Source organism: Equus przewalskii, chromosome 21 (assembly GCF_037783145.1).
Source record: "Equus przewalskii isolate Varuska chromosome 21, EquPr2, whole genome shotgun sequence".
Lineage (NCBI taxonomy): Eukaryota > Metazoa > Chordata > Mammalia > Perissodactyla > Equidae > Equus > Equus przewalskii.
The window spans coordinates 4,008,269-4,033,957 of record NC_091851.1 but is presented as its reverse complement, the minus strand read 5'-3'; the positions used below and the strand labels follow the sequence as shown (position 1 = coordinate 4,033,957).

General features: G+C 42.3%; 1 protein-coding gene and 1 long non-coding RNA gene across 3 annotated transcripts in view; one reads left to right on the top strand and one right to left on the bottom strand.

Annotated features, from left to right (window-relative positions):
* Positions 1 to 288: 288 nt before the first annotated feature.
* Positions 289 to 7,716, bottom strand: LOC139078119 (uncharacterized). Its single transcript, XR_011530885.1, has 2 exons — positions 7,501 to 7,716; positions 289 to 600 (listed from the first exon to the last, which is right to left on the bottom strand). It is a non-coding gene; the product is annotated as an uncharacterized lncRNA (long non-coding RNA).
* Positions 7,262 to 25,689, top strand: part of KIZ (kizuna centrosomal protein) — a 118,249-nt gene continuing 99,821 nt past the window's right edge. The window contains exons 1-4 of one of the 2 annotated variants that reach the window (XM_070588595.1): positions 7,322 to 7,489; positions 13,858 to 13,920; positions 17,664 to 17,826; positions 20,615 to 20,800. Coding sequence is in view for 1 of the 2 variants with exons in the window: in XM_070588594.1 (XP_070444695.1) it covers positions 7,308 to 7,489; positions 13,858 to 13,920; positions 17,664 to 17,826 (408 nt within the window). In the remaining variant the exon portion in view is untranslated. Of the gene's footprint in view, positions 7,490 to 13,857; positions 13,921 to 17,663; positions 17,827 to 20,614; positions 20,801 to 25,689 lie in introns of both variants that reach the window. The other variant, XM_070588594.1, reaches the window with a different exon arrangement.

Below are 25,689 nucleotides of genomic sequence, written 5' to 3'. Positions count from 1 at the left end.
TAAATAATCTGCCCAAGGTCACACAGCTTGTAAGAGGAGGTGGTAGTATACCATGCAGAGGGGCACCTGAGCCAAAATTCTGGCCTCCTGTATTCTACCACTTCTCTAGGACACAATGGCTAATGTTTGCTGGAGCAGAGAGGGTGTTCTGTGTGGCGGTCACCATCCAGGTGCGCTAGGAATGAATGAAGCCAATATTTCTACGAAGACACATGCCATGGATAATTGCAGACAATGAGAGGTGGAATATTCTACACCTGTCCCCTTGTAAACATAAACACATAGCCATCAAATTAAACGGTATTTATTATGCACGACCCTTTGGTTTCAGCCTGCCTGTGAGTTGTAAGCGCAGGCCTAGAGCGTCCCTTTGTTTCCAGTCCTTGTTGTTAGGAGTACTTGTTGAACCCTGATGAGAAGTGCATCCAAGTGGCAAACAATTATGAAATCTACCAAAGGATTTTTGAGGAGAATCTCAGCATTCAAAGCTTGTTCGTGCGTGACATCAGCACCTACAGGGATGCGAGGATGCCACTTGTGCACAGGGATCCAGGGCTGTGGAGCAGTCCTTTCCAGGCAGGAGCAAGCCACCATCCAGTCCTGCAGGGAGAAAAGAGGACAAGGATTTGGCGTGTCAAGTCTATCGCCTCTGAGGATTCCTCTTTGTCAACAAATAGAAAATTCTGGAGACCTCAGGGAAGCACAAATTCAAGGACTTCAGTGGAAACAGGCATGCAAGAGCTGTGAGACAGAGTGAGCCCATATCCCTTAGGTAGTGAGTCTCCAGCTAGAGGCATTCGGCTACTCTATTATTCTGTTCTTTGGCTGTTATTTAGTTTTCATGGAACTGGTATACTTTAGAGACCCACACATTGGTTGTTGGTTTACATGATACAAAATAAAATGAGGGAATCTATGATTTCATTTTATTTATTGGAATTTGCACCCAATTCTTGTCTTAAATTAGCTATTACAAATGCCTGTGAGCACAATGCTCTTAGCAACCTCAGGCCCTCTTGTATTAGTCAGGGCTCTCCAGAGAAACAGAACCAGTTAAGATAGACAGATAGAATCTACATCTATATTTATATCTGGAGAGAGAGAGAGAGAGAGAAATTGATTGATTTTAAGAAATCGGCTTATGCAATTGTGCGGTCTTGGAAGTCCAAAGTCCATAGGGCAGGCCCGCAGGCTGAACATTTCAGCAGGAGTTGATGTTGCAGTCTTGAGTTTGAAACTGGTCTGGAGGCAGAATTCCTTCTCTTTCTGGGACCTCAGTCTTTTCTCTTAAGGCCTTCAACTGATTGGATGAGGCCCAACCACATTATGGAAAGCAATCTGCTTTACTCAAAGTCTACTGATTTAAATGTTAATTACATTTAAAAAATGCCTTCACAGCAACATCTGAACTGATGTTTGACCAAACAACTGGGCACCATGGCCTAGCAAGGTTGACACATAAAATTAACCATCACACCTCCTCGCTTGAGCACCATCACCTCCCACCAAGGATGAAATCTTACCTTCTAGTGCCTTTCTACTTCCCAGTGACTTACGACCTCCCCCAGTCCCCTACTGTGCTAATCCATCCTTCCACTTTATATCTGCACCATCCCATACATAGCCACTAGATATACATGTCCTCAAAATTTAGATTTTAATTAATTACAGTTAAATAAAATAAAAAATTAATTCCTCAGTTGCACTAGCCACATTCAATTACTCAATAGCCACATGTGGCTAGCAGCTACCATATTGGACAGTGCGGGATAGAAGATTTCCATCATTGCTGAAAAGTCCCATTGGACAAAGCTGCTTTAGATGGTTCTTCACTGTAACTTTGCCTTCACTGTCCAGGCTTCTCTTCTCAGACATTGACTCCATTTTTTGAATTTATTTTTTTATCAAGGTAACAATGGTTTATAACATTATATAAATTTCAGGTGTAGCTCACTCTATTTCGACTACTGTATAGACTATGCTCTGTTCACCACCAAGAGTCTAGTTTCCATTTGTCACCATACAAATATGCCCTTTTACCCCTTTTGCTCTCCCCCTCACCACCCTTCCCATCTGGTAACTACCAATATATTCTCTGTGTCTATGTGTTTGTTTGTTGTTGCTGCTTTTTTATCCTCCACATATGAGTGAAATCATATCACATGTCTTTCTCCATCTGACTTATTTCACTTAGCATAATATCCTAAAGGTCTATCCATGTTGCAAGTGGCAAGATTTCATCTTTTTTTATGACTGAGTAGTATTCTATTCTCAGACATTGACCCTTAATCTCAGAGTTCCAGGTTTTCAGTCTCCTTAACCAACTGGATCATCACATAAATCCTCACTGAGAATGTTGTAGAATGTTTTGGTGCATTTGTGTAATTGTTGCATGGAATGCTTGTGTATTAGTCAGGATACACAATGACAGCTGCTGAAACAAACAACCCCAAAATATCAGTGGCTCAATACAATGAAGGTTTATTTCTTGCCCAAGACACAGTCCTGTGCTCTTTGCAATCATCCATTCTTCTTCTCGGGCCTCAGAGTTCTCCACTGAATCCTCTGCATCTAGCTGGCCAACTAATAAAAAATGAGGAAGAGAGTGCAAGATGTCTTGGGGTCAGGCCTGGGAGCGGCTGCATCACTGCTGCTCACATTTCATTGCCAGACTAGGTCATACAGACCCATTTAACTGCTAGAAAGGATGAGAAATGTAGTCTCACTGAGTGCCAAGGAGGAAAATTAACAGAATGGTAAACATGTAGTGTTATATCACAGCATGTAAAAATGCCTTCTATGTCAATGAATACATTCCCCAAACAATGAACCATGTATATGTATAAACCCTTCTAGGTCACAAAATACATATTTTACACATCTCATACAAGGAAAATAAATTATATCAGTAGCTGTCAAATCCTGAGTTTCAAGGCCATATAGAATGGAGGATAAGAAAGGATAGACTTTGGAATTGGAAAAGATCTGTGTTTGAATTCTAGCTCCACCTCTAATTGATCAAGAACACACTGGCAGCATGATCTTAGGCCAGTTGCTTAAACTTGTGGTGCCCTCAAAGAACTGTTATTGGGCTTAAATGAGGCAATAAATGGTTACACTTGTATAAATGCTCAATGGCAGGAGGGGTTACATATACCTATACATGTGACATACAGCCTTTCTCCCTACTTTCTACTTTTGAGTCATCTCTACTTAACTGAATTTTCTAATAGCATAGGATACCATGTCAAATATTTCTGCATAGCGATTGCAAAATGAAATACTTTCCCATGTTCATGTCTGTTATGGATTGAATTGTATTGAATTCAACTAATTGAATTTGCACCCTAAATTCATATGTTGAAGTCCTAACTCCCAGCACTTAAAAATGTGACCTTATTTGGAAATAGGGTCATTGCAGATGTAATTAGTTAAGCGGAGGTCACACTGGAGGAATGTGGGCCCCTAATCCAATACAACTGGTGTCCTTACAAAAGGGGAAATTTGGAGACACACACACACACAGGGAGAAGGCCACGTGAAAACGACAGAAGGGCTTGAGGTGATGCATCCACAAACCACAGAATGCCAAAGATTGACGGCAAACCACCAGACGCTAGCAGAGAGGCCTGGAACAGATTCTTCCTCTGAAGGAACCAACTCTGCCAGCACCTCCATCTCAGACTTCTGGCCTCCAGAACTGTGACACAATAAATTTTTGTTGTTTAAGCTGCCCAGTTTGTGGTACTTTATTATGGCAGCCATGGCAAATTACATAATATAATATCCAAGCAGTTATTGACTCAAATATGTAGTATTTAACTTCAAAATTGTGTAGCATTTACATTTTGAAATGTAAAATTCTAATTTCAACATATTTCTAAAACCAATCTTCCATTCATTGATCCAGCTGATTCTGAGCTACAAAAATAGCAGTTTCATATGGTTTACCCAAAGACCCATAGGACTACTGGCATGAAACACTGACTTTCCTTGCTGTTTGTTTAATGGGGCCATTAGGGACCCAGCTTTGGAACTAGACTCATTGACGTAGCTTATCAGCTGTAACCTTGGCCAAGTCCCTTATCTGCCCTGAACCTTTTTCCTCCTCTAAAAAAATAAGGGAGTGAGGCCAGAGTCCCTCAAACTTTCAGCTAAGACATTCTGTAGGTTATAGGAAGCCTTGCTGATCTAGACAGACTTGATGGCCCGTGGTCCAGGTAAGTAAAAACAAAGCTATTTACAGAAATCAGCTCTGCTAATATAAAAGGATTTAAGAACAGTATTAAAAGAGAGTGCTCCAGCAAATTAAATCTTCAAAGTGAAGAACTCTCCATTTATTGAAAGTCTGTCACCATTTAGAATGCATAATTTTAGCATAAATACTCTAGAAATATTCATTTAGTTTGCTATTTGTTATTGTTAATAGAGTCCTGCATTTAGATTTGTCATATGTCATTAATAAAACCATAGAATGTAAATTATAATTATTTTAAATTATCTATTTACTGTTTAATTATATTTAATTTTAGACTCTCCTATAATGGTCTAATAAAGATTTGGGATGCTAAATGATGCCTCATCTGCTTACTCTATGTATTTGCTGAAAATAATTAGTTATATCAATTGTTGGGGGATATCTTTCCCTTAAAAAACTAACCTGGGTGAGGGTGGTCCTAAATAAAATATCCTAAAGGTAAGCATTTTGGTTTTTTTTTTTTTACCAGGCTTGTAGTAAAATGTTTGCACTGAAATCAGTAAAGTAAACCTTTGTACACTATGTGGAAATTAATAAACAGAAACTTTATTAAAATGGAGACAGGAGGCTAAAAGAGGAAGCTCTGACACCCTGTGAAGATAGCAGGGCCCAACAGGAAGAAAGACTTTCTCTTCTTGTCAGCAACAGCTCAGGCCTATGAGAGACTACCACAACTCAGCCAAGGAGAAGCAACTACACTTCCAACTCCCGGTCCCCTCCAACGAACTCTTTCTTTACTTTCGCCCTCCCAACTTGCTCTTCCCCTCTACAAAAGAGTTTCTCCTCTCCTTGCTGCACCAGGACTTGCAGATGGCTTGGCATGGTTGTAGACCTCAGATTGCAGTTCTTTGCTGATCCCAAATAAACCCATTTGTGCTGGAGAAATAACTGGCTATTTGTTCAATGTCAACAACTACCACGGAATCAATTTGGTATAATGATTTGAAATAACAACTAAATAAAAGTAACATCAGTACTACCCTTAGACCTGGGCAAGAGGGCCCCTACTCTGGCTTCTGTATATTACAGAGCCTGTTCCGGCCCTTTTCTAGCCATGCTGTGCCATATAAGGCAAGGAGGCCGAGGGCCAGGGCCCTGCTTGCCTGGAGCTCGTGCTCATGCTTGCACGTGCGCTCTCTCTTTCTCTCTCTCTCTCTGTCTCACACACACACACCATTCTAGAACACATTCCAGGTACCCATCACCCTGCTATTCCCTGTTCAAAGGGCCCTCAGTTCCTTTCTGAGACCCTCAAAGCCCTATTTGCTGGGTTCTTCCTGCAAGGGTGACTATTACTTCCTGCAAGGTGCTCGCCCTTAGGCCTGAGGAGTGGCCAGGAGGAGGCTGAGGTGGGGATGAGGACAGAGCTGGGACTTGTAGACTGGGCTGGGGGAGTGGGGGAGACACACACATCCCTGCCAGTGTGTGAGGCTCCTCACAGTGCAGGACTCAGCCTAGGGTGCGAAATATGGGAGTGGCTGGGGAAGGAGTCAGAGAACTAAGTTTCTCTGTGGCTTTCCAGGTTCTTATAAAGGCACCTTGGTCGAGGTAGGAGGAGAGAACATATTTTATCTACAGTTTGTCATCTTGATTTATAATTGTTTAATATTTCAACAGATAGTATGAGGGCTTCCATTCATACTCTTGGCCTGGACCTGGCACATGTGAAGCAAAGGCTGAGTAACATCATAATTTTATATTGTCAAACTTTCAGTGGTCCATCTCTCTTGCTAATTGATTTACTAGTTTAAGTGACACCTTGCATGTAAGTAAAATTAATGACTGAGAAAAGAAACCAAAAGAAATGAAGAACAAGAGACTAAAGAAACTATAATTTCTTTTTGTCTTCCCTGTGGGTTTTGGAGTATGGTTGTGTTTCTTCAGGAAGCTCTTCCCGCACGCTGGTGATGATGATGATAAAAACTGATGCTTCCTATGTGCTTCCTCTTCTAAACACTCACACACATTAACAAATCTAACCTTTATAACAACAGCACAGGTGGGCCCTGCAGTAACAATCCTCCTTGTCTTACACATGAGGAACCCTGGCCTTTCAGAGGGTGACTTGCACTTGGTTACACAGTTGGGCAGTGGAAGAGGGGATTTGGGCCTACTGCCTTTGTCTACTGAGCTTCGTCTGCACAAACAAATGCCTGCTTTGCAAGCAACTTGTTAGCAACTTTCCCTTCTTCACGAATCAGTAATGTGACCTGCAGCATTAACCACACCCTTTGGCTCAGCATGGATTTACAAGTAAGGGGTAGTTCTACTGATAGGACTGAGCACATTTGGGCTTTTGTCTTTTTTGTGGTGTTTTCTTTTATTCTATCTTTTTCTTCTTTTTCTAAGGAAGATTCACCCTGAGCTAACATTTGTTGCCAACCTTCCTTTTTTTTATGTGAGCCCTGCCACAGCATGGCCACTGACATTGGCGTATGCCTTTGCCAGGAACCAAACCTGGCCGCAGAATCAGAGCGCACCGATCTTAACCACTGGGCCACCGGGGCGGGGCCTTGTGGTGTTTTCTTTTGCTTTTAAGTGCTGGTAGGAAAACAAGCTTAGCACAGTGGGTGGCACTCAGCACATCCTGGAGAGAAGGGAGGAAGAGGTGACGGGAGGGAAAGAGAAGGCGTCTTATAAAATTAATGCAGTTTCAAGCCAAGACAAGATATGATCACATGACTCGCTCCTGGCCAGCCTCCATCCTTTACCCACGGTGGGGGTCATTAGTAGGCTTCTGCCCGACCCTCAGAGAAGCGCCCCGCCGGGAGGAGGGCCAGGGTCTCTCCTGGCAGAGCTCTGGAGAGTTAGGGGAAAGGAAGACGCCTGGCTCGGCCGAGAGGCCTGGGCGCCAAGCCCACCAGGCAGCAGACCACCCCAGCGCGCAGCCTCGATCCCCTCCCACCGAGAAGCGGTAACCGGCTCCCAAGACATACCGCCTCCGCCCCGCCCCTCCACGGGGCCCCGCCCCCGACGACCGGCAAACCCCGCCCACTCGCGGCGCCCCGCCTCCTGCACGGCCTCGGGGCGTCGTGTTTACCCGCGGTGCATGGTGGGGCCGTCGCCCTGGACGACCTGGTCCCCCGCCCCCGCCCAGGCGCTGCCCAGAGGCGGCCGGAGCGAGCGTGGCGGCGGCGGCGGGATGCACCAGGCCTCCGCGCGGGCCGCGCCCCTAGCGAGCCCCGACTACTATGAGAGGCTGGGCCGCCTCCAGCACGGGCTGCGGGACAGGTACGGCCTACCTGAGGCGGGGGCGGGGAAGCGGCCGGTGCCGAGGGTCAGCTGGTGCCCTGCCCCCTGGTCCTTCCCACTGGCGCCGCCCATGGCTCCCCTGGGCCTGGGTCTTCCCGCCCCAAGCGCCGAGTGGAGCCTAGAGGACAGAGCTCAGCAGAGACACCCCCCTTATTGGAGATCTCCCTCTGGAGAATGCGGCCGCGTGGCTGAATTTGCCCAGAAGTGAGCGTGGGAGTTCTCTTGCCTGTCACTCTGTCAAGCCTTGTGATTGTCTCTAGTTACCTTCTACGCGCCCCCTCCCCAGTCTCTCTTCACATTGTCATCCCACCCTGACAGCTGCACGGCATCGGTGATGACAGGTCCAGGAACGCAGGCACGAGAGTGTGTGTGTATTTGTCAAACATATGTCCCATTTAAATGCGGGAGACTTTTGGGGGCCATATTGCCAGCGAAGGGATGAAATTCCCAGACAGAGAAGTCCAGCTTCCAGAGGATTCGTGATACATTGATTAACACATGAAAGATGAGAACCATTGAAAACGGCTAGATCTAAGAGCACAGAGAGAGAGAAAATTATGAAGCACTTTATGATAAATAACCACGTAAGAGATAAGTTGTTGGAACTATCATTTAGCTGCTAAATTAATTAGTGTTGAAACTCTCATTAGTTGACAAGAAAGGAAATAGATTTTTGGATCTCTTGATAAACAAGATGTTTAATGAGTTAAAAGTTACAAAATCATTTTAGTGAAGAGGAGAGCTGTGTGTGTGACGATTCTAAAATGACAATAATTACATGGAAGGTAAAGGCAGAAGGAAGTAGTTTGGAAAAGGAATTATATTCATCTTATGCTAGATTTAATTTTTGTCAAGTATTTATAGAGCATCTTACAACAGGCCTCCTTAATTGTCCTCACCATATTTTACCCTTTAATCCTTTTTTACATCCTATTTTCTTTCTGATGTACCACCACTCACCCACCCCAGTGACTTCCTCAACTCTCACTTTAAAACGATCAGTGCCTGCCCTGTCCCTAACTTATGCCACCTTGGTTTCTTACAGCACTCTAGATAATGGCTTAAGTGACTTGCTCCCTACCTAGATGCAGAACTCGAGGAGCAGAGAAACCCTATCTAGCTGAATCTTTAGCTCCTAATAGGGTACCTTAGGTGGAGGAGGGGCTTGATAAATGTTTGTTGAGTGAATGGAAGAGAGCTCAAGTCAACCAGCTAGTGTCCAGGAATTATGAATGTCTTGTGTAGGACACTGTAGCCACACATTGCCACTAAGTAATGACCGTTTTCCAGTCAACCAGGAAAAGTGGACAGTGTGATATTTCAAAGACGTATTAAAGTGTCTGCGTATACCTGATCATTAAAAGACATTACTCTGTACTTCAGTACACTTAAAGTGCTTTTTATTTACAAAAAAGTTTCTTTAATGTTGTTTGTTATATTGTGTTTACAATGAAACCATTATATAAGATTAAATACGTTAAAAGAAATCACCAAGGGGAAGAACAATAAAAAATAACGATAAGAATACTAAAATAATTTTTAAAATTTCAATTCTGCTCCGAGGTTCCTTAACCATTTTAAAAAGCTAAAGTTTGGTTTATAGATTCAACCAATTTAAGCTGTTGTCCCATCCTCGAATCTAAATCTTATGCTAAAGTCCAACTCCAGGTTAAAAAGCAGACAAACAAATAATAAATTCACCTCTGGGTGTGGGTATAAGTTTTTTTCTTTACCTTTTACTAATTTTTTTATTGAGGTCACATTGGTTTATAACATTATATAAATTTCAGATGTATGTCATTGTATTTCAACTTCCATATAGACTGTATCCTGTTCACTACCAAAATTGTAGTTTCATCCGTCACAGTACAAATGTCCCACTTTATGCCTTTCACCTTCCCCATACTGCCTTCCCCTCTGGTAACCACCAGTCTGTTCTCTGTGTCTGTGTGTGTGTGTGTGTGTTTGTTTTCTTTTTAAGTCCTTTTTGACTCTGTTCTGTTAGAAGAGTAGCTTAGTTACCCTAGGCCTTGAGTTGTTTGTATCTCTTAGTCCAAGTTCTAGTTTTATAATGTTACTGGTTCAAATGGCATTCTTTTTGAGCTAATTGTGAGTTATCAATTTTGCTTCCTGTGCTAGGAACACCTGGCTGTTTATAGTCCTTATGGTATAATAACTGTGTAATGATTATTTCTCACTTAATGTTTAACACTTAATGCTTTAACTATTAAGCAAGGTGAGGCTGTTGAAATTATATAAGGAATTTGAGTCAAATTTTACAGCCTATTCATGGTTTTGCATTTGGAGGTTGGTTTTATTTTTAAGTCAGTACAGATCTGTTGCTATGTGTACTCATTTTTCATTTTAAAAGTCCACGACTAACTCTAATGCATAATTAATGAGTATAGAGGCAAATAATTTTGGATACAGAGAAAACTGCAGTAGAAATGTGGAAACCTAAGTTCTAGTCCATTAACAGTTGTGTGACCTTGGGCAGGTCATTGAGCTTCTCTGAACTGTGTTTCTTCACCGGAAATGAGGGGCCTTCACTAATATGTTAAGTAAGGCCACAGATTTTTTTTCTCTGGTAGATAATGAGCCTCAAAGTAAAAAAGTTGAAAGCTGTAGTTTGGCAAAGCAACAAGTAATGAATATCAGTGTCTGTATCCTATTTAAGTGTTTGAATGTACCTGTTTCTCTTAACCAACCCCAGTGACCACAATGACCATTGTCCTTAAAACTCCAGACATTTTAAAGGATACAGCCCTGGGTAGTCACAGCTGCTTTATCAGTCCAGAAATTTCCTGGGAGTGAGAGATAACAACAACTTGCCCTTTCTTGGCCCTCTTAGAGGGGGGTCATTGCAATGTCAGCTGGTCTCATAACTGGGCCTCTCCCTTGTACATGGTGTATTTCTAGCCCAAATTGTCTTAGCTGTAGTCACACATAGATGCAATTTTATATTCTGAATTTTTTTCCTTTTTGTATTGGTGTTTTCTCTGCATCATGGGGAAAGTCATTGAATCTAAAAGAGCCTGATGGAGTGACGTGTTACAGTATGTATATGCCACAAGCATGGTAGAAACATGGAAGTGGAGCTGACACTTACAATTATATAAAAACATCTGTTTAAAAGGCCCCTTAACCAGTCCCATTTTTTTCAATGGCAATATTGATTCAGGGTTGAGATATCATAAAGATCCAGAAATTGATGTTGAGATAGTAGTTGAGTAAAGCTGAAGATGACATTGAGACAAAAACAGAATAACATGTAGCTTAAAAGGAGAAAACTAAACCACCTGCTCCACTTTAAGGACCAACCTGCTGTGTAAAATTTGGAAAGGTCCGATTGAGGGGTGCAGGTGCCTGAAACCTTGAGCAGTGGGTCCACATCCCAGGACTGGGTGTTTTGAAGATTCTAAAGTGGAGATTTAATGTGTAGGAATTGCAAGATGATCCTCCCAATAAGCCCTTTCTCTGGCTTTTTATTGGGGTAAATAATTTGTTTTAAGTCTTAAATTTAAAGCAGATAAGAGGGATCGGCCCTGTGGCCGAGTGGTTAAGTTCGCACGCTCCACTTCAGCCTCCCAGGGTTTCGCAGGTTCAGATCCTGGGCACAGACATGGCGCCGCTCATCAGGCCATGCTGAGGCGGCGTCCCACATGCCACAACTAGAAGGACCCATGACTAAAAGTATATACAACTATGTACTGGGGGGCTTTGGGGAGAAGAAGGAAAAATAAAATCTTGAAAACAGATATGAAAGACAGCATTCAAAGACACTATAGCATGGATGACGAGATTAGAAAATGGACCTCTGATGAAGAGTGAATGAGATTACCATCATTTTCCCTGGAGTAGAAAGCCCAGAGGTGTTTGTGGTTCTTCAGTGTATGAAGTGTCATGCTAGGGAAGAAGTCTGACCCATTTGTATCTACTGAGGATAGAGCAGGAACAAAGAAGTTTTATGTTCTTTATTAAAAAGAACTTGCTACTCAGGAGTGGTGGATTCCCAGAGACACTGTGGTCATTCTTCACTAGAGGTCATAGGTAAATTTTTAAAATTATTTTGAAATAAGTTCACCCTTACAGAAAAGTTGCAAGTAGAGGACAAAGACCTGTAACATTACCCTCACCCACATTCCTCAACTGTTAACATTTTATTGTATTGTATTTTTCTCTTTCTGTCTACCTTTCTATCTAAAATTATTAGTCTTTTCTGAACCATTTGAGAACTACAGATATGATGCCCCATCACTCCTAAAAACTCCAGTGTGTAGCTCCAAAAAACAAGGATGCTCCCTACATGATCACCATGGAACCCTCCCAGTCAGGAAATCAGCGTTGATATACCAGTCCACAGACGCCAGTCAAATTTCACCAACTGTCCTAGCACTGCGTTTTTTGTTTTCTGGTCCAGGATTCCATCTGTGAACCTACGTTGCCAGTCTCTCCCAGCTCGAGCTATTCCTCAGTCTTTCCCTGTCTGTTACATTCCTGACAGTTTCAGAGTACAACTTTCGTTCCAGAGAGTGATCCTCAAGCTGGGTCCATCTGATGTTTCTTCATGACGAGACTCCAGTCGTGCTTTCTTGGCAGAAATTCCACAGTAGTGAAGTATGACATCAGAGGCACAAGATCATAAATGCTTTTAAGGGCCTTTCTTTCTCGTAATTTAGTGACGAATTGCTCACTCTGTCTAGACCTTCATTCTTCATGAACTAAGTAACCTGTTGATCACTGAATGAACCTTAGAAGGGAGAAAAGTGCCTAATAAAAATTTCTAAGGTGGAAGCAGTGATACCGTATTTCTTTCACTTTTCTTCTAAGTTCAGTCATTAATTATTAATGAGAAAGTAAAGATCTGTGTGAAGCTATTAGATTACAAATTTGCATTCCTATAATTTTTTTCTCTTTTAATTATTTTTCCTTCTTTAACATAGGCATATGTCAACTAAGAAAGAGATTATTCCCTAAGCAAAGGTTTGGTGTTTGGGTTTTGCACCTCATTTTCCCATTAAAAGAATTTTGATTAAATGGTGGTTTCCATTCTAGGTTATGCTAAGCAAAGAAATTCACTTAACATATAATTTATCTAACAGAGTAACTTTTGGGCTTTTTTTTCTCTGAAGGAAACAGCAACTAATAATTAAGAGCTCACAAATGGAATATGGGCTCAGGCCCTGTCCCTCAGGAGGCCAACCTGAGCTCACCTTCTGTTGGACTCTTGTCTTTGATTCACAGTCTTTTTTTGTTTGTTTTTTTAGCATTTTTTTCTCAGACATTATGTGACTTCTCTTTCGGCCTTTGGTTAATGTTGACTTAGACGCGCATTTTGGCTTCACGTAGCTGGGATGGAAGCTGGTACTTGGGTGGTGGTTGAGCGGAGCCCTCTGTGCTTAAACCGCCCAAGGGCACTTTTGGGGACTGGGATGGTTTCCCACTCAGATGGCTAGCCCCTTGGTTTTGGCTGCTGCCACCTCCCATGCTGCCTAGTTTCCTCTACCTCTCGCCCAGGCTGGGTGTGCAGGGTAGGCTGTGTCCTCTAGCTGACTGCCAGCCCTCACCTGTCATCACAGGCTAAGTCTTTCCTGGTAGTAGCTCCAGGGAATAGCAGTCAGGGACAAATCATGGCAATATTACAAAAGTTATAAAAAGAAATTCCCGCAAATTTGAAGTAGTGGTGTTAGGGGATCTAGTCTTCATTAAATATGAGTGAGGGCAGATCTGCTTTTCAGAGACCTCTTCCTGTCTAAGCCACTTGGCTCTGCCCAGGCTCGTCTGGTTGGGAGCAGAGCAGAGCAAGCCATCAGTCTTCAATCCAAGGTGGATTTGGGTAGGCATTCTGTCCAGACCTGGTGGAATGCCCATTGCTCAGATGTCGCTATCTCAGAGAAGTCTGACCATATTGTATTTTACATATTTACCTTATTTATTGTCTGTCCCTCCCTCCTAGAATGTCAGCTTCCTGGGGGCAGGGGCCTTGGTTGTCTGTACAGTGTATTAGTCTCCAGGCCTAGAACTGGGCCTGGCTCCTCATGGCACTCAAGAAATACTTGCTGAGTGAATGAACCTGCTCCCCAGCCGTTTCTTACTGCATTTCCCTGTTTACTTTGAGAATCTTGTTTTTGCTTCATTTCAATGTCCTTTCTGCTTTTTAGACTTCCATGGTGACTGCTAAGTATTTTTGTGTTTTGAGTTTCAAGTGCAGCTGGCATTTTCTGCTTCTTACAGAGGCCAGAGAAGTATTCTCACAAAGGTGTGATTTCAAAGGAGATCCTATTCTAAATCCTACTGCCTATCACTTAGTGTGAGTATTCTTAAAATATTTTCTTTCTGTCTTATAGTGAAAAGAAGAGATTGGACCTGGAAAAGAAACTTTATGAATATAACCAATCTGATATATGCAGGTAAGATATGACAGTGGTAACGGTTTTTAAACCAATTTGCATAGGTTAATCAATAAAAATTTAACCCTAGAGCTGGCCTGGTGGCATAGAGGTTAAGTTTGCACCTTCAGCTTAGGCAGCCCAGGGTTCTCCAGTTTGGATCCTGGGTGTGGACCTACACACTGCTTATCAAGTTATGCTGTGGCAGGCATCCCACATATGAAATAGAGGAAGATGGGCACAGATGTTAGCTCAGGGCCAGTCTTCCTTAGCAAAAAGAGGAGGATTGGCAGTGGATGTTAGCTCAGGGCTAATCATCTTCTTCAAAAAAATGTAACCCTAATATATGTTACAAATACCATAGTTATGGTACTTTTACCATTCTCTTATTTCTAAGGTGTAGTAGTTTCTAGTAAACATTGCAGTTTAATAGAATCACTATGAAATGTAAGAATAAATTTGGTTAAAATTAGTATAAGATAAAAATTATTTCAGGAATCTGTTTTGCTTAAATATATTAAGAATAAGATATATTATAGTCTTTCTTATCTTTTTGGTCACAATTTAAACACCTTGAGCCTGTGTAATGATTAAGGCATAATTACTATAGCTGACCTTTCAACAAACTGTGGTGGGCAGGGTTACATGATGTCTCATTTGTTCATGGATATATGCTAATGACTGTTAAAATTATTGTGAGCAGTGGCTAATATACATGTTATTCTGTTTAGGTTATTTACTTTAATATTAAGAGCAAACTTTTAATATTTTTAATGATATTTTGTAGAAACTGAACTTCACCTTTAAGTATGGTGTTACCTCCCATATTATTCATATGAAAAATTTCTGATTATGATAGCATTTAGTCTGTGACTTATCTATATCATAATATGAGCGAGAAGGGAAAACATCTCATACGAAAGAGAGAGAAGCCAAGAATACTTTAAAACCAAATCACCCATCTATTCCATTTATTTCCTCATCTTCAAAAGTATTCTTTGGTTTTAAGATTGCGTGTACTTCCAAAGGTACCAGTCCGGGTAGACAGCCGTATGTCTCTAGTAGCTCTAGAAGAGACAAGAAGAGCCGATGAGAGGGTGAAAGAAGTAGCAGTGTTGTAGGTGCCCTGGCCTCAGACGTGGGCCCCAGTCTGAAAGGGTCCATGGCAGCTGCCATTTTTCAAGCCCGTGGCTAAAGGGGCAGAAGACAGGGTGTAGACTTTTCCTGCACCCTATTCTTGGTGGCTTCCTGGCTTATTGGTGGTTGGGAAGGCAGTGAAGTGAGAGAAGACTGGGAACCTTTACTAAGCCATCAGTGCCTGCATGTTGCTGAATTTGTTTCCCTCCCTCAGCCTCTTGTTTCCTGGAAGAGAGAAGGTATGATTTGCCAAAAATATGCTTTCTTTTTTTGCCTGTAGGGTAAACTGTCCAAACTGTCTAACATGGCTGCCTCAATCTGGTTCCTCCCAGAAGGCAGAGTGTGGGAGGAGGGTCTGTGTGTAGGTGGCAGTTTATTTTAGGAAGTGGTCAGTAAAACTGGAGAGGAGGGCTTGGCAGAATGAAGTAGGAACTGATCACTGCGGTGGGCACCTGGGGCTCCGTCCCTCCAGGTCTTCAGAGGAGCCATGTAGACTGTCCTTCTGCTCCCCACCAGTGTCTGCTGAAGGCAAGGGAGAGGGGGGCTGTTTACCTACTGGTTGCTGACTCCTGTTGGTCAGCGCTGTCCCAGGAGGTGCTAACTCCTTCTCACTTCCAGGCTTTCCATGCTGCAGCCCTGGGAAGGCGGGATTCCTGGTAGAGCTGAGGCAGGTGCTACCAGGTGACACTCCATACAGCAGGTTGCTGCAGCCATGGCTGGTAGAGGAAAAGGTGGGCCAGGAGGATGTGAGCAGGGCATGAGAGGTGTCTGGTACAGGGGCTTACCAGACCCTCCATTATCTGCCCCTGTTTAATTTTCATCATCACCATCTCTTGCCAGCCTCCCCCTAAATTCTTTCATGGACTGAAACTTCAGTTTCTGAAGCACGACCAGATCTTTTGTAGTACAGTGTAAGCAGGCTGTTTGGTTCAGTCCGAGTCCCCACCAGCTCTTTCTTACCCATGGGATGATTACTTCAACTTTCTGTGCCTCCATTTCTTCATCTGTCAAATGGGCATAACGATAGTTATGAGAACTTAATGAGTTAATACATATGCAACCTTAAAGCAGTGTCTGACCCAGAGTAAGAGTCACTAATTTATTTTTCATTACTATTTATGTCAATATCACTGTTATTCTTATTTATTGCCTTTGAGCTTTCCAACATGCTGTTTCCCCTGTCTGAATGCTTTCCCCTCATTTTTTACTCTTACTCTCCCCAATTTTACATTAACTCTTACCCACCCTTCAGGTCTCAGCTGAAAAATGATTTCCCCTAGGAAACCCTCCCTGACCCTTCCACTAGGTCAGGGGGCCCAGTCACTCAGGGTCCCTTGCAGTTGCCCTCATAGCATCCATCACACTGTATTGTACCTACCTGATTGTTTTCCCTATGGACCGTAGCTGAGAGGCTTTTGTATTCAGAGCCCTGAATGTATGAATGATTGCATGGATGGATGGATGACTTGCATATGTGGTCAGCTTTGAAGGTTAATGTGGGGGCAGGAATGAAACTAGAATTTGGATGGAGAAGGCATGGTTACTGTTGTCGATACTCCAGATGGGCACTAGCCACCAGTGGCAGCTTTACTCTGTGCCTGCAAGTGAAAGACAGTAAGTACATTACATTCTTCCTCCATTACTGTCACTTCTGTCAAAAACGTTAGACATGGGCAGCAGTAAAACCAGTCTCAAGTGTTTTGTTCAGAAGAAAAGATAGGGACAGCCAACCAAGATTAAAGCACAATATTAGCATGGTAAGGAATTTCTTAAAATTTATTGTCTCAGGGTTGGTTAATTTTGGACATCTCCAGTATCTTTGCAAATCTGTGTTTTGAGGATGAATATTTTTGGGGTATTTAACATGTTCTTGCTTGCTAAAAGAATGTTGTATAATTTTTTGAGCCAACAATAGAAATGCTGCATAGCAGGTACTCTTTTGTAATTTGAATACTTGTGAAAAAGAAAGAGCTAGAATTAGCAGTGTTGGTTCTATGAGAAGAATGGGCTGCACAACTTGAGCTATCCAGCATTATGCATTGGATGAGAATCTCTAAAGGTTTTTTCACAATTTGAGTAGAGTTACAGTCCATATATTATTATAAAATATTTTAATAATATAGTATGTTGTAATTTCTGAGAAAAGTTTTTACATTATCTAAATGAGAGCTTCTTTGGTATTTTAAATTTAAAATTTTCTTAATGTTTATGGATTGTGGTTTATAGTTTGATTCTATTTCCATGTGAGCAGATAGTTTTGAAATTGTCTGTCCTATAAAGGAATGCTCATGGGTATTCATCTGAACATGGCCACATAGACACTGCTGTTGAAATCACATTTAATTTTGAGAAAGAAATCCACATAAATCTTTACTGTGTGAATGTTATAATATGGTCTTATATACATTTCTCAGGAGAGTTATGCCTAGATGTGAGACCTCAGTGATGTTGCATTAATTTCCTCTCTCTCAGAATGCACATACATTCTGTCCTTTAGGTTTCAATGTTTGGGTAAAATATCTTAGAATATATTGTCTCCTTAACAATTTTATTAAAGAAAATTCTCCTCCTTAGGTTTGTCAGAAGTCCTAACTCCATTGCTTAAGTATCTGCTTTTATTTTTCTAGAGTTAAGCTGAAGTATGTAAAACTAAAGAAATACCTGAAGGAAATATGTGAATCAGAAAAGAAGGCTCACACTCGAAACCAGGAATATTTAAAGCAGTTGGAACGTGTTCAAACTCGTGTTGGACACTTTGCCACAAATACAGAAAAGCTTCAAGGACTGAAGGTGACAGCTCGTTTTGTACTATTTTTTAATCCTGTTTTGCTAAAATTGGAAACTATGAGCAGTAAGTTTCAGATCAGTGGCAGTCGTTAATGTTTGTTCCCTCTAGAAACTTCTTCCTTCTTTAAAAGGTTCTTTTTCTGTGGACTGGGCTCCTCTGTTCCGGTCCCTCGGTGCACTGGGAGAAGCCTGAGGGGCTAGCACGAGGAGTTCGCCTTCCTGCTCCTCGGTTGTGCGACACAGAGCAGCTGCTCTCATGGCCCTCTTGATCCTGCCATTCCCTGTCCTTTGAGATGCTTGGCAACCTTCTGCTCTACAAATTATGCCACGTGTGGAGGGCTAAGCTTTTCTTCTCACAATTTGCACAGGTCAGGGGTCGTTGCCCAAGTTAACCCAGCCGAATACTGGTCACAGGAGGAGTTGGCTTCAATCCTTCCCATTCTTTTTTTTCTCCCCCTTAAGCAGTTTTTCTCCAGCTATTTATTATAAAAATTTCAAATACACAGAAAAATTTAAAGAATTTTTATAATGAACATTCATGCTGTGGTCTGAATGTTTGTGTGCCCCTGAGATTCATATGTTGAAATCTTAACCCCTAAAGATGAAAGTAGGTGGGGTCTTTAGGAGGTGCTTAAGTCATGAGGGCGGAACTCTTATGAATGGGATAAGTGCCTACAAAAGAGGCTCCAGAGAGATCTTTAGCCCCTTCCACCATATGAGGACACGGCAAGAAGGTGCTGGCTCTGAACCAGGAAGAGAGTCCTACCCAGAAGGTGACCACGCTGGTGCCTTGGTCTTGGGCTTCCAGCCTCCAGCTCTGTGAGCAATACATTTCTGTTGTTTATAAGCCACCCGGTCAGTGGTGTTTTGTTACACAGCCTGAATGGACTAAGACAACTCATATACTCCCTACCTAGACGCAATAGTTGTAAATATCTTGCTATATTTCCTTTGTGTGTGTGTGTATATTTTTTTTCCTGAGTCGTTGACTGTGTCCTGCAGACACTGTGATGCTTCTCCCTTAAATACTTGTCTGTACCTCCTAATAAATAACAAGGAGAGTCTCCTATGTAATCATTACCATTATCAAACCTAAGAGAATTAATAATGATTCCATAATATCACTTAATACCTATCCAATATTTAAATTTCCCCAGTTCCCCCCAAAAGTCCCTTTATTTTTCCAGACCTGGAGCCAACTAGAGTTCACGTATTACATTTGGTTATTGTGTCTTTTTTAGTCTCTTGATCTAATTTAGTCTCCCACTGCTCTTCCTATTTTTTTAAAAAAAAACCCACATTGGCTTTTTTACTAAGGCCGGCCAGTTAGTTGTTTGTAGAATGACTCACATTCTGTATTTGACTGGTTATTTCTTTGAGGACTCATTTAACTTGTCTAGCATTCCCTATGTTTCCTGTAAACTGGAAATTTGGTCTAGACCAGCACTGCCCAACAGAACTTTCTGTGGTGATGGAAGTATTCTCTGTCTATACTAATGCTGTCTAATATAGTAGCCACTAGGCGTACATGGCTGTTGAGCACTTAAAATGTGGCTGAATTTGTAACTGAATTTTCAGTTTTGTTTATTTTAATGAATTAAATGTAAATAATCACAGCTGAGGTTGTTTGCTTCTCAGTGCTTCCCATCAGGAGGCTTATGATGTCACGATGTCAGGTGATTCTACCTGAGTGAGGCTGAGTTTGATGCCTTGGTTAAGATGGTAGTCTTTAGATCTGTCTATTGTAAGGTACCTTTTTTCCCTTTGTCAATTAGCCAATAGTCTATGGGGTGATGGTTTGGCATCTTGGGAATATCTTGTTCCTCAACAGCCTTTTCCCTAGTGGTCTGAGGATCCATTGACGATTCCTGCATCAGTTATAGTGGAGGTTGTAAAATCGTGATTATCTAATTTTATCTTATTGTCTACAGTAGCTGGCATTCTTCTGTAAAAAAGAGCTTTCTTTCCTTTATCTTCCTTCTCTTTCTCTCCCTCTCTTTCCCTTTTTAAATATCACCATGGACTTGTGAATTTTTATTTAGTCAGTATATTATCAATTACTATAATTATTCTTTTTGCTCACATTTTCCCAAATTTGGGTGCTGAGAGTCTCTTCCGATTGGTTCCTGTGTCTTTTTGACATGACTCTCTTAGTTCAGAGCTTTCTTTGCTTTTGGGCACAAGATGTTTCAGGTTTACCTTATACTTCCCTGCCTCAGACCTGGGACTGGCCTCTTATCCAAGCAGCTGTGGTTCCTTTTGGTGGAGAAGGTGTTTAGAAACCAGGATCTGGAGGTTCGATGTGCTCCCGCAGCAGCAGGTTTTAGCCACAGTACTCCAGGTCTTTTCCTCTTAGTGTTGCAGTAGAATGCATAAAGTTGAAAAAGCAATGATCATTATCAACATCAAAAACCTCTTGTCTTTTCAAAGATTTCACAGAGAAAATAAAAGTGGTGCATGAAGCAGGGAATAAAGGAGATAGAAATTTTCCTCTTATTTTCATGTTGATTTACTTGTTATAAACAAATACGAGGGAGGAATTTAAAGGGAAGAATCATCCTTTGTAAATATTTTTATATTGAAAGCATTTGTTGCATATAGAATGTGTAAAAAAGTAAATAAACTTATATGAGTATACTCATACTTATATGAGTAGTGAGCTACTAAAGGATGTGAGCGTAGGGGACCATTTTAACGAAAAGAATGATAAACTATATAAGAATGTGTAAACCTTTATTCAAAAACATGGTTCAAAAATTACATAGATGTTTCTTTTTGAATTTTGGATAAGGAATGCCTTCAAAAAAATGTGACGGCATAAAAGAACAGATCATGTAGCTGCAGGAGGGAGAGATGAGTTCCGTGGAGAACTGTGCTTTGGCAGTTACGCCGAGTTAAGATGCTTTATGTGTGCCCACGAAACTAGCGAGCTCAGGATCCCCAGCCAGTGCCACCACTTACCTCAGCAAGCTGTGCAGTAAGTGGAGTCTCCGAGTGGGGGATGTTTGTCTCTGGTGTCTTCTCATTTCTTTCTGCCTCTTCCTTTGGTGCTGGTGTCCAGTGGTGGCCTGAAGTATGCTAGAAGCACTTTTCTCCTCTTAATCCTGCCCCACTCAGGAAATCAGATCTTTCTCTCCTTTGCTGACTGACCTCGTGTAAGTCCTAGGAGAAAGGTGTTCTGATTGAGCATGTTCATGGTGTATTGCCCACAGCCCCCAAATGCCAAGGTATTTCCCCTTGCAAAGAATATTGTTAATGTGAATGAACTTCTAATTGGTAGAATTCCGGAAAGTGAAACAGTGGGGGAGAAGTGGGGATTTTCTACAAATTATATTAAGTGAATTTCTTCCTCCTTGTAAGACTGGCCTGCTTAATTATATAATGTTAAAATCTTTTAAAAAGAGCTAAAAGCTTAGAAAAACTTTTCAACTGATTTTATGAATTATGCTACTTTATTTGGGGGCCTATTAATAATTTTCAGGGCTTTGTAAGGAAATTGATATGTCATGTAGTTTTGAAATTACAGTGTTGTGGCTATATTGCTACTTGTCAGATGGCCAAAGAGGCTGAAGAATCTCAGTTGAAGAATATAAATATTACTGTTATTAGTTCTGTGAAGATTGTGTCCTTCTCTCTTTCTGCCCTGCATTAGCAGCTTTGTGGAAGGCTCCACTTGGCCCTTAGAGCAGTTTTCCTTGGGTGTCCTTTGTCCTTGTCTCAGGTTGAGTTCTCCCTGAAGCTGACCCTGAGACAAGGTTCGTATGTAAGTCGTTTATTTGGGAAGTACAAGGCAAGTCAATAGGCCAGTGGGGAGGTGAGACAGGGAGGGGCAGGTGGCTGGAAAGGGTGTTTTATTAAGCTGACTGCCACAGTCAGCGCCTGGAGCTTAATCCCACAGGGAAATTCTGGTAAATGCTTCAGGGTGTTTTGGATATGCATACACTGGCTTCTGAGCATCATTGATTGAGGACTGATGGAGGAGGGGTGCAGGTAGTGGGGAATTAACCATGTGCTCCTGTGAGCAGAACAGCCTTGCCAGGTTCTGAGGAACCTTAGGCACAGGGCCAGAGATACTGGAACTTAGGAGCACCCAGAAAGATCCCAGGGACACGTGTGGTGTATTGCTGGCATCTGCTTTAGCTTTCCACATTCAGGTGACAGGCATGGGGCTGGCATGTGAGGGCATTCAGGGAGGGTCCGCAGGCAGAGTGAGAGTCATCATCTGGTTATATCTCTCATCGGCCTGAAGTGCTTGAGTGCTCACCCTTTTCAGGACAAAGCCCAGAAGCTGGTCTCTGCCTTCAAAGCACCCTAAAGCTTCAATCTTATGACCTCCCACCCCAGTGACCACACACTCACACGTTTTCGCTCCCTCACACACAAATACACAGACGTGCACATTTTCTCTCCCCAACCTGTCCCCTTCCACTTTCTCCCTCTACCCCACCTCATCCTTCGATCTCTCCCTGACTTCCCTCGTCTTTTCTCCCTCTCTCCTATGCCAAAATTGTCCCACCCCTGTCTCCTCCATGTCTTCCCCTTTATCTGTTTCACCCCCAGGTCTTCCCACTGTCCCTCTACATCTTTATCTCTCATCCGTGTGCTCTCGCACTCTCTCACACACACAGACTCTCACTCATTCACATGCACCACACAATTTTAAATTTGTTGAACAATTTGTATCTCCTTGAAAGCACTACATTATCTCCTATCTCCTTCAACTAGAAGGCCTCTCTTCCTCTCTCTTGCCTTAGATCTGTGTCATAATGATCTTAGTAAGCACTTCCTTCATAGTATTATAATTGTTTACGTGTCTGTTTTCCCACTGACTGTGAGCTCCTTGTCTTAATATTTCAATGCTCTCAGCATCTGACCCAGAATGTGACACATAGTAAGCACTCGGTGAGCTCTGATACCCCCCCATCCTTGACTGTAAGCACTCAGTGAGCACTGAGACCCCTCCCGTTGTTGACTGTAGGCACTCAGTGAGCACTGAGACCCTCCATCCTTGATTGTAAGCACTCAGTGAGCACTGAGACCCCCCATCCTTGACTGTAAGCACTCAGTGAGCACTGAGTCTCCCATCCTTGACTGGAAGCCCTCAGTGAGCACTGAGACCCCCATCCTTGACTGGAAGCCCTCAGTGAGCACTGAGACACGCCCATCCTTGACTGTAGGCACTGTGAGCACTGAGACCCTCCATCCTTGGCTGTGAGCTCTCAGTGAGCACTGAGACACCCCCCCATCCTTGACTGTAGGCACTCAGTGAACAGAGTCCCTCCATCCTTGACCATAAGGACTCAGTGAGCACTGAGACCCACATCCTTCCCTGTAAGCACTCAGTGAGCATTGAGTCCCCCGTCCTTGACTGTAAGCACTCAGTGAGCACTGAGACCCACATCCTTCCTTGTAAGCACTCAGTGAACATTGAGTCCCCCATCCTTGATTGTAAGCACTCAGTGAGCATTAACAGCCCCCATCCTTGACTGTAAGCATTAAGTGAGCACTGAGACTCCCCCTTGACTGAAACTTAATTCTCCATGTGTTTTGTCATTTTCTTCTATGGACCATCAGCAACTATGTGGGAACTAATGTGGTATTGATTATGGCCTGTGTTATACCTTCCAGGAGCATTTGTGTTTAATAGCAGAGGCATTCTGAAGATATAATGTCAATATTTAAAGTATGATTCTTGTTAAAAATTCACTCATTAGGTCATATGTCCCAATAGGGGATGAAATTTGAGGAGAACAAATCTTTTGAGCTCTCACTGGACACCTTACTGAGCATTGTGACAGCCACTGTGGGCAGGGTATGACCTTTAGGCTCCTTGAGGACAAAGTCTGTAGCAAATCCCATTTTTTATCAACCTGAGTATCTTGCCTATTAATATATTTTAGTTGAATAAATAAATGTTCTTCCATATCTTTTGGTAAAGTTTTAGCATCTAAGAGGAATCCCATATACTAGAAAAAATAGAAGAGAAAACAAAAGACTATAAATCTTAGTCCCATCTCTCATATTCACCAAAGGGTCAAATCAGTCAGTTTATGTGACTCTCTGTGCCGTTATTCAACTCTACCATGAGGAGGCCAGGCCAGCCAATCTTTAATTCTATTTACTTTTATAATTGAGAATTACTGTACAATCCCAAAAACCAATGAAAAAAGAAAGCCTGGGGATGGGGGAAAGTAGTGGTGGCGCTTTTAGGTAAGCGGTAATGTGATGAGGGGAAATTGAAGGAATGTTAGTGAGGATATAGAAGAAAAGAAGAAAGCATAATGGAAAATGGGACAAACTGTGAGCATGGAGAGAGATGCTAGAGTCCTGAAAGACCTACCAGAACCGCCGTCTCCTCTTCCCGGGGCCCCAGATCATTATCAACAGACTCCATTAATTGAGCTGAGATAAATTGCTTGTGCCGAGTAAGGAAGTGAGTGGGAAGGTCCTCCTAAGCTTAGGTGGGCATCGAGCCCAGTTCTGTAAGGTGATACAGTAACGGACAGAACAAGTTACCTGATGGGTTAATTCAGTGCTCTTGGGTTTGTTAAAACAGATTTCCCTAGGGGAGTTGGGGGATGAGGGGATTATCCTTAGAGAGGCTCTGGACAGGCAGATACTGCTGGGGCAGGAGTGATTTGGCCCCTGAAGCAGCATATCTGACTGTGAGGAATCTAGGCCACATTGCAAGAAGAGGACAGGGACCTGAGTCTGCACCAGAGAGAAAGGAGGCAATGCAAGCCCCAATGTGTTGTGGAAATAGAAGAAACACGTGAGACCTGATCAGAGAAGAAACTGGGAATAAAACATGAAAGACTGATGGTTGGAGAAATAGATGCAGTTAAGGACCCATGCTCTGCTGTTTTGTCAGACTTGTTTAGCTGGGAAAGTATTGGAAAGAGTCATCTATTCAGTGTTTTCTAAACTTTAAAAAAAAAAACACTTTTAAACACAGTAGAATGCTTTGTTTAAATGCAGGTAGAAGAGGAAGTGGAACTCGGGGGTCTGACGGCCCCAGCAGAGCACGGTTGAACCGCTGATCTCCAGTGTTCAGGAGGTGGATTTGATGGATAATAACCAAGTATCATACGTATAAATAAAAAAAGAGAGCAAAGCAGTTTTACATGGAAATCCATGGTCCTAGCTGATGCAGAGTAACGTTTGTATCACTTATCAATTTATCATACTAACTTTTTGATTTCAAATACATCGTACAGTTTTTATTTGCATCCTTAATTTAGAAGAGTATGTACAGTTCAGTAAATTTTTCAGATGCTGTGAGAACAATCTAAATTGGACTGGGTTTTTTTTGCTTTTTTTTGGCTTTTTCTCCCCAAATCCCCCTGGTACCTAGTTGTATATTCTAGTTGGGGGTCCTTCTAGTTGAGGCATGTGGGACGCTGCCTCAACGTGGCCTGACGAGCGATGCCATGTCCGTGCCCAGGATTCGAACCATAGAAACCCCAGGCCGCCTAAGCGGAATGCGCAGACTTAACCACTCGGCCACGGGGCCGGCCCCTAAATTGGACTCTTGAAGATACTTTCCTTTCTCTTCTTTATGAAGCCGTCATGCAGTTATCACTTTTTCTTGGGCAAAATGAATTGAATAATACTCTCATGTATCCGTGACAAAGTGCTCTATCTCTGGAAGGTATGGCTCTGAAATGATGTTGTAATGAGAAAGTCAGGTTCAATGCCCGTTGCATGTTTATAACTGATCTCAAAGAACATAAGAAAACAGTTGTAGCCACAGGAATAAAGAATTTTTATTTAACCTCTAATTTTTTAGTAAACTTCTGTTTATTTTGTAACCCACCCCCCCCCCCCAATCTCTTTTTAAAGATACTTTCCCTTGGAATCTGTGAA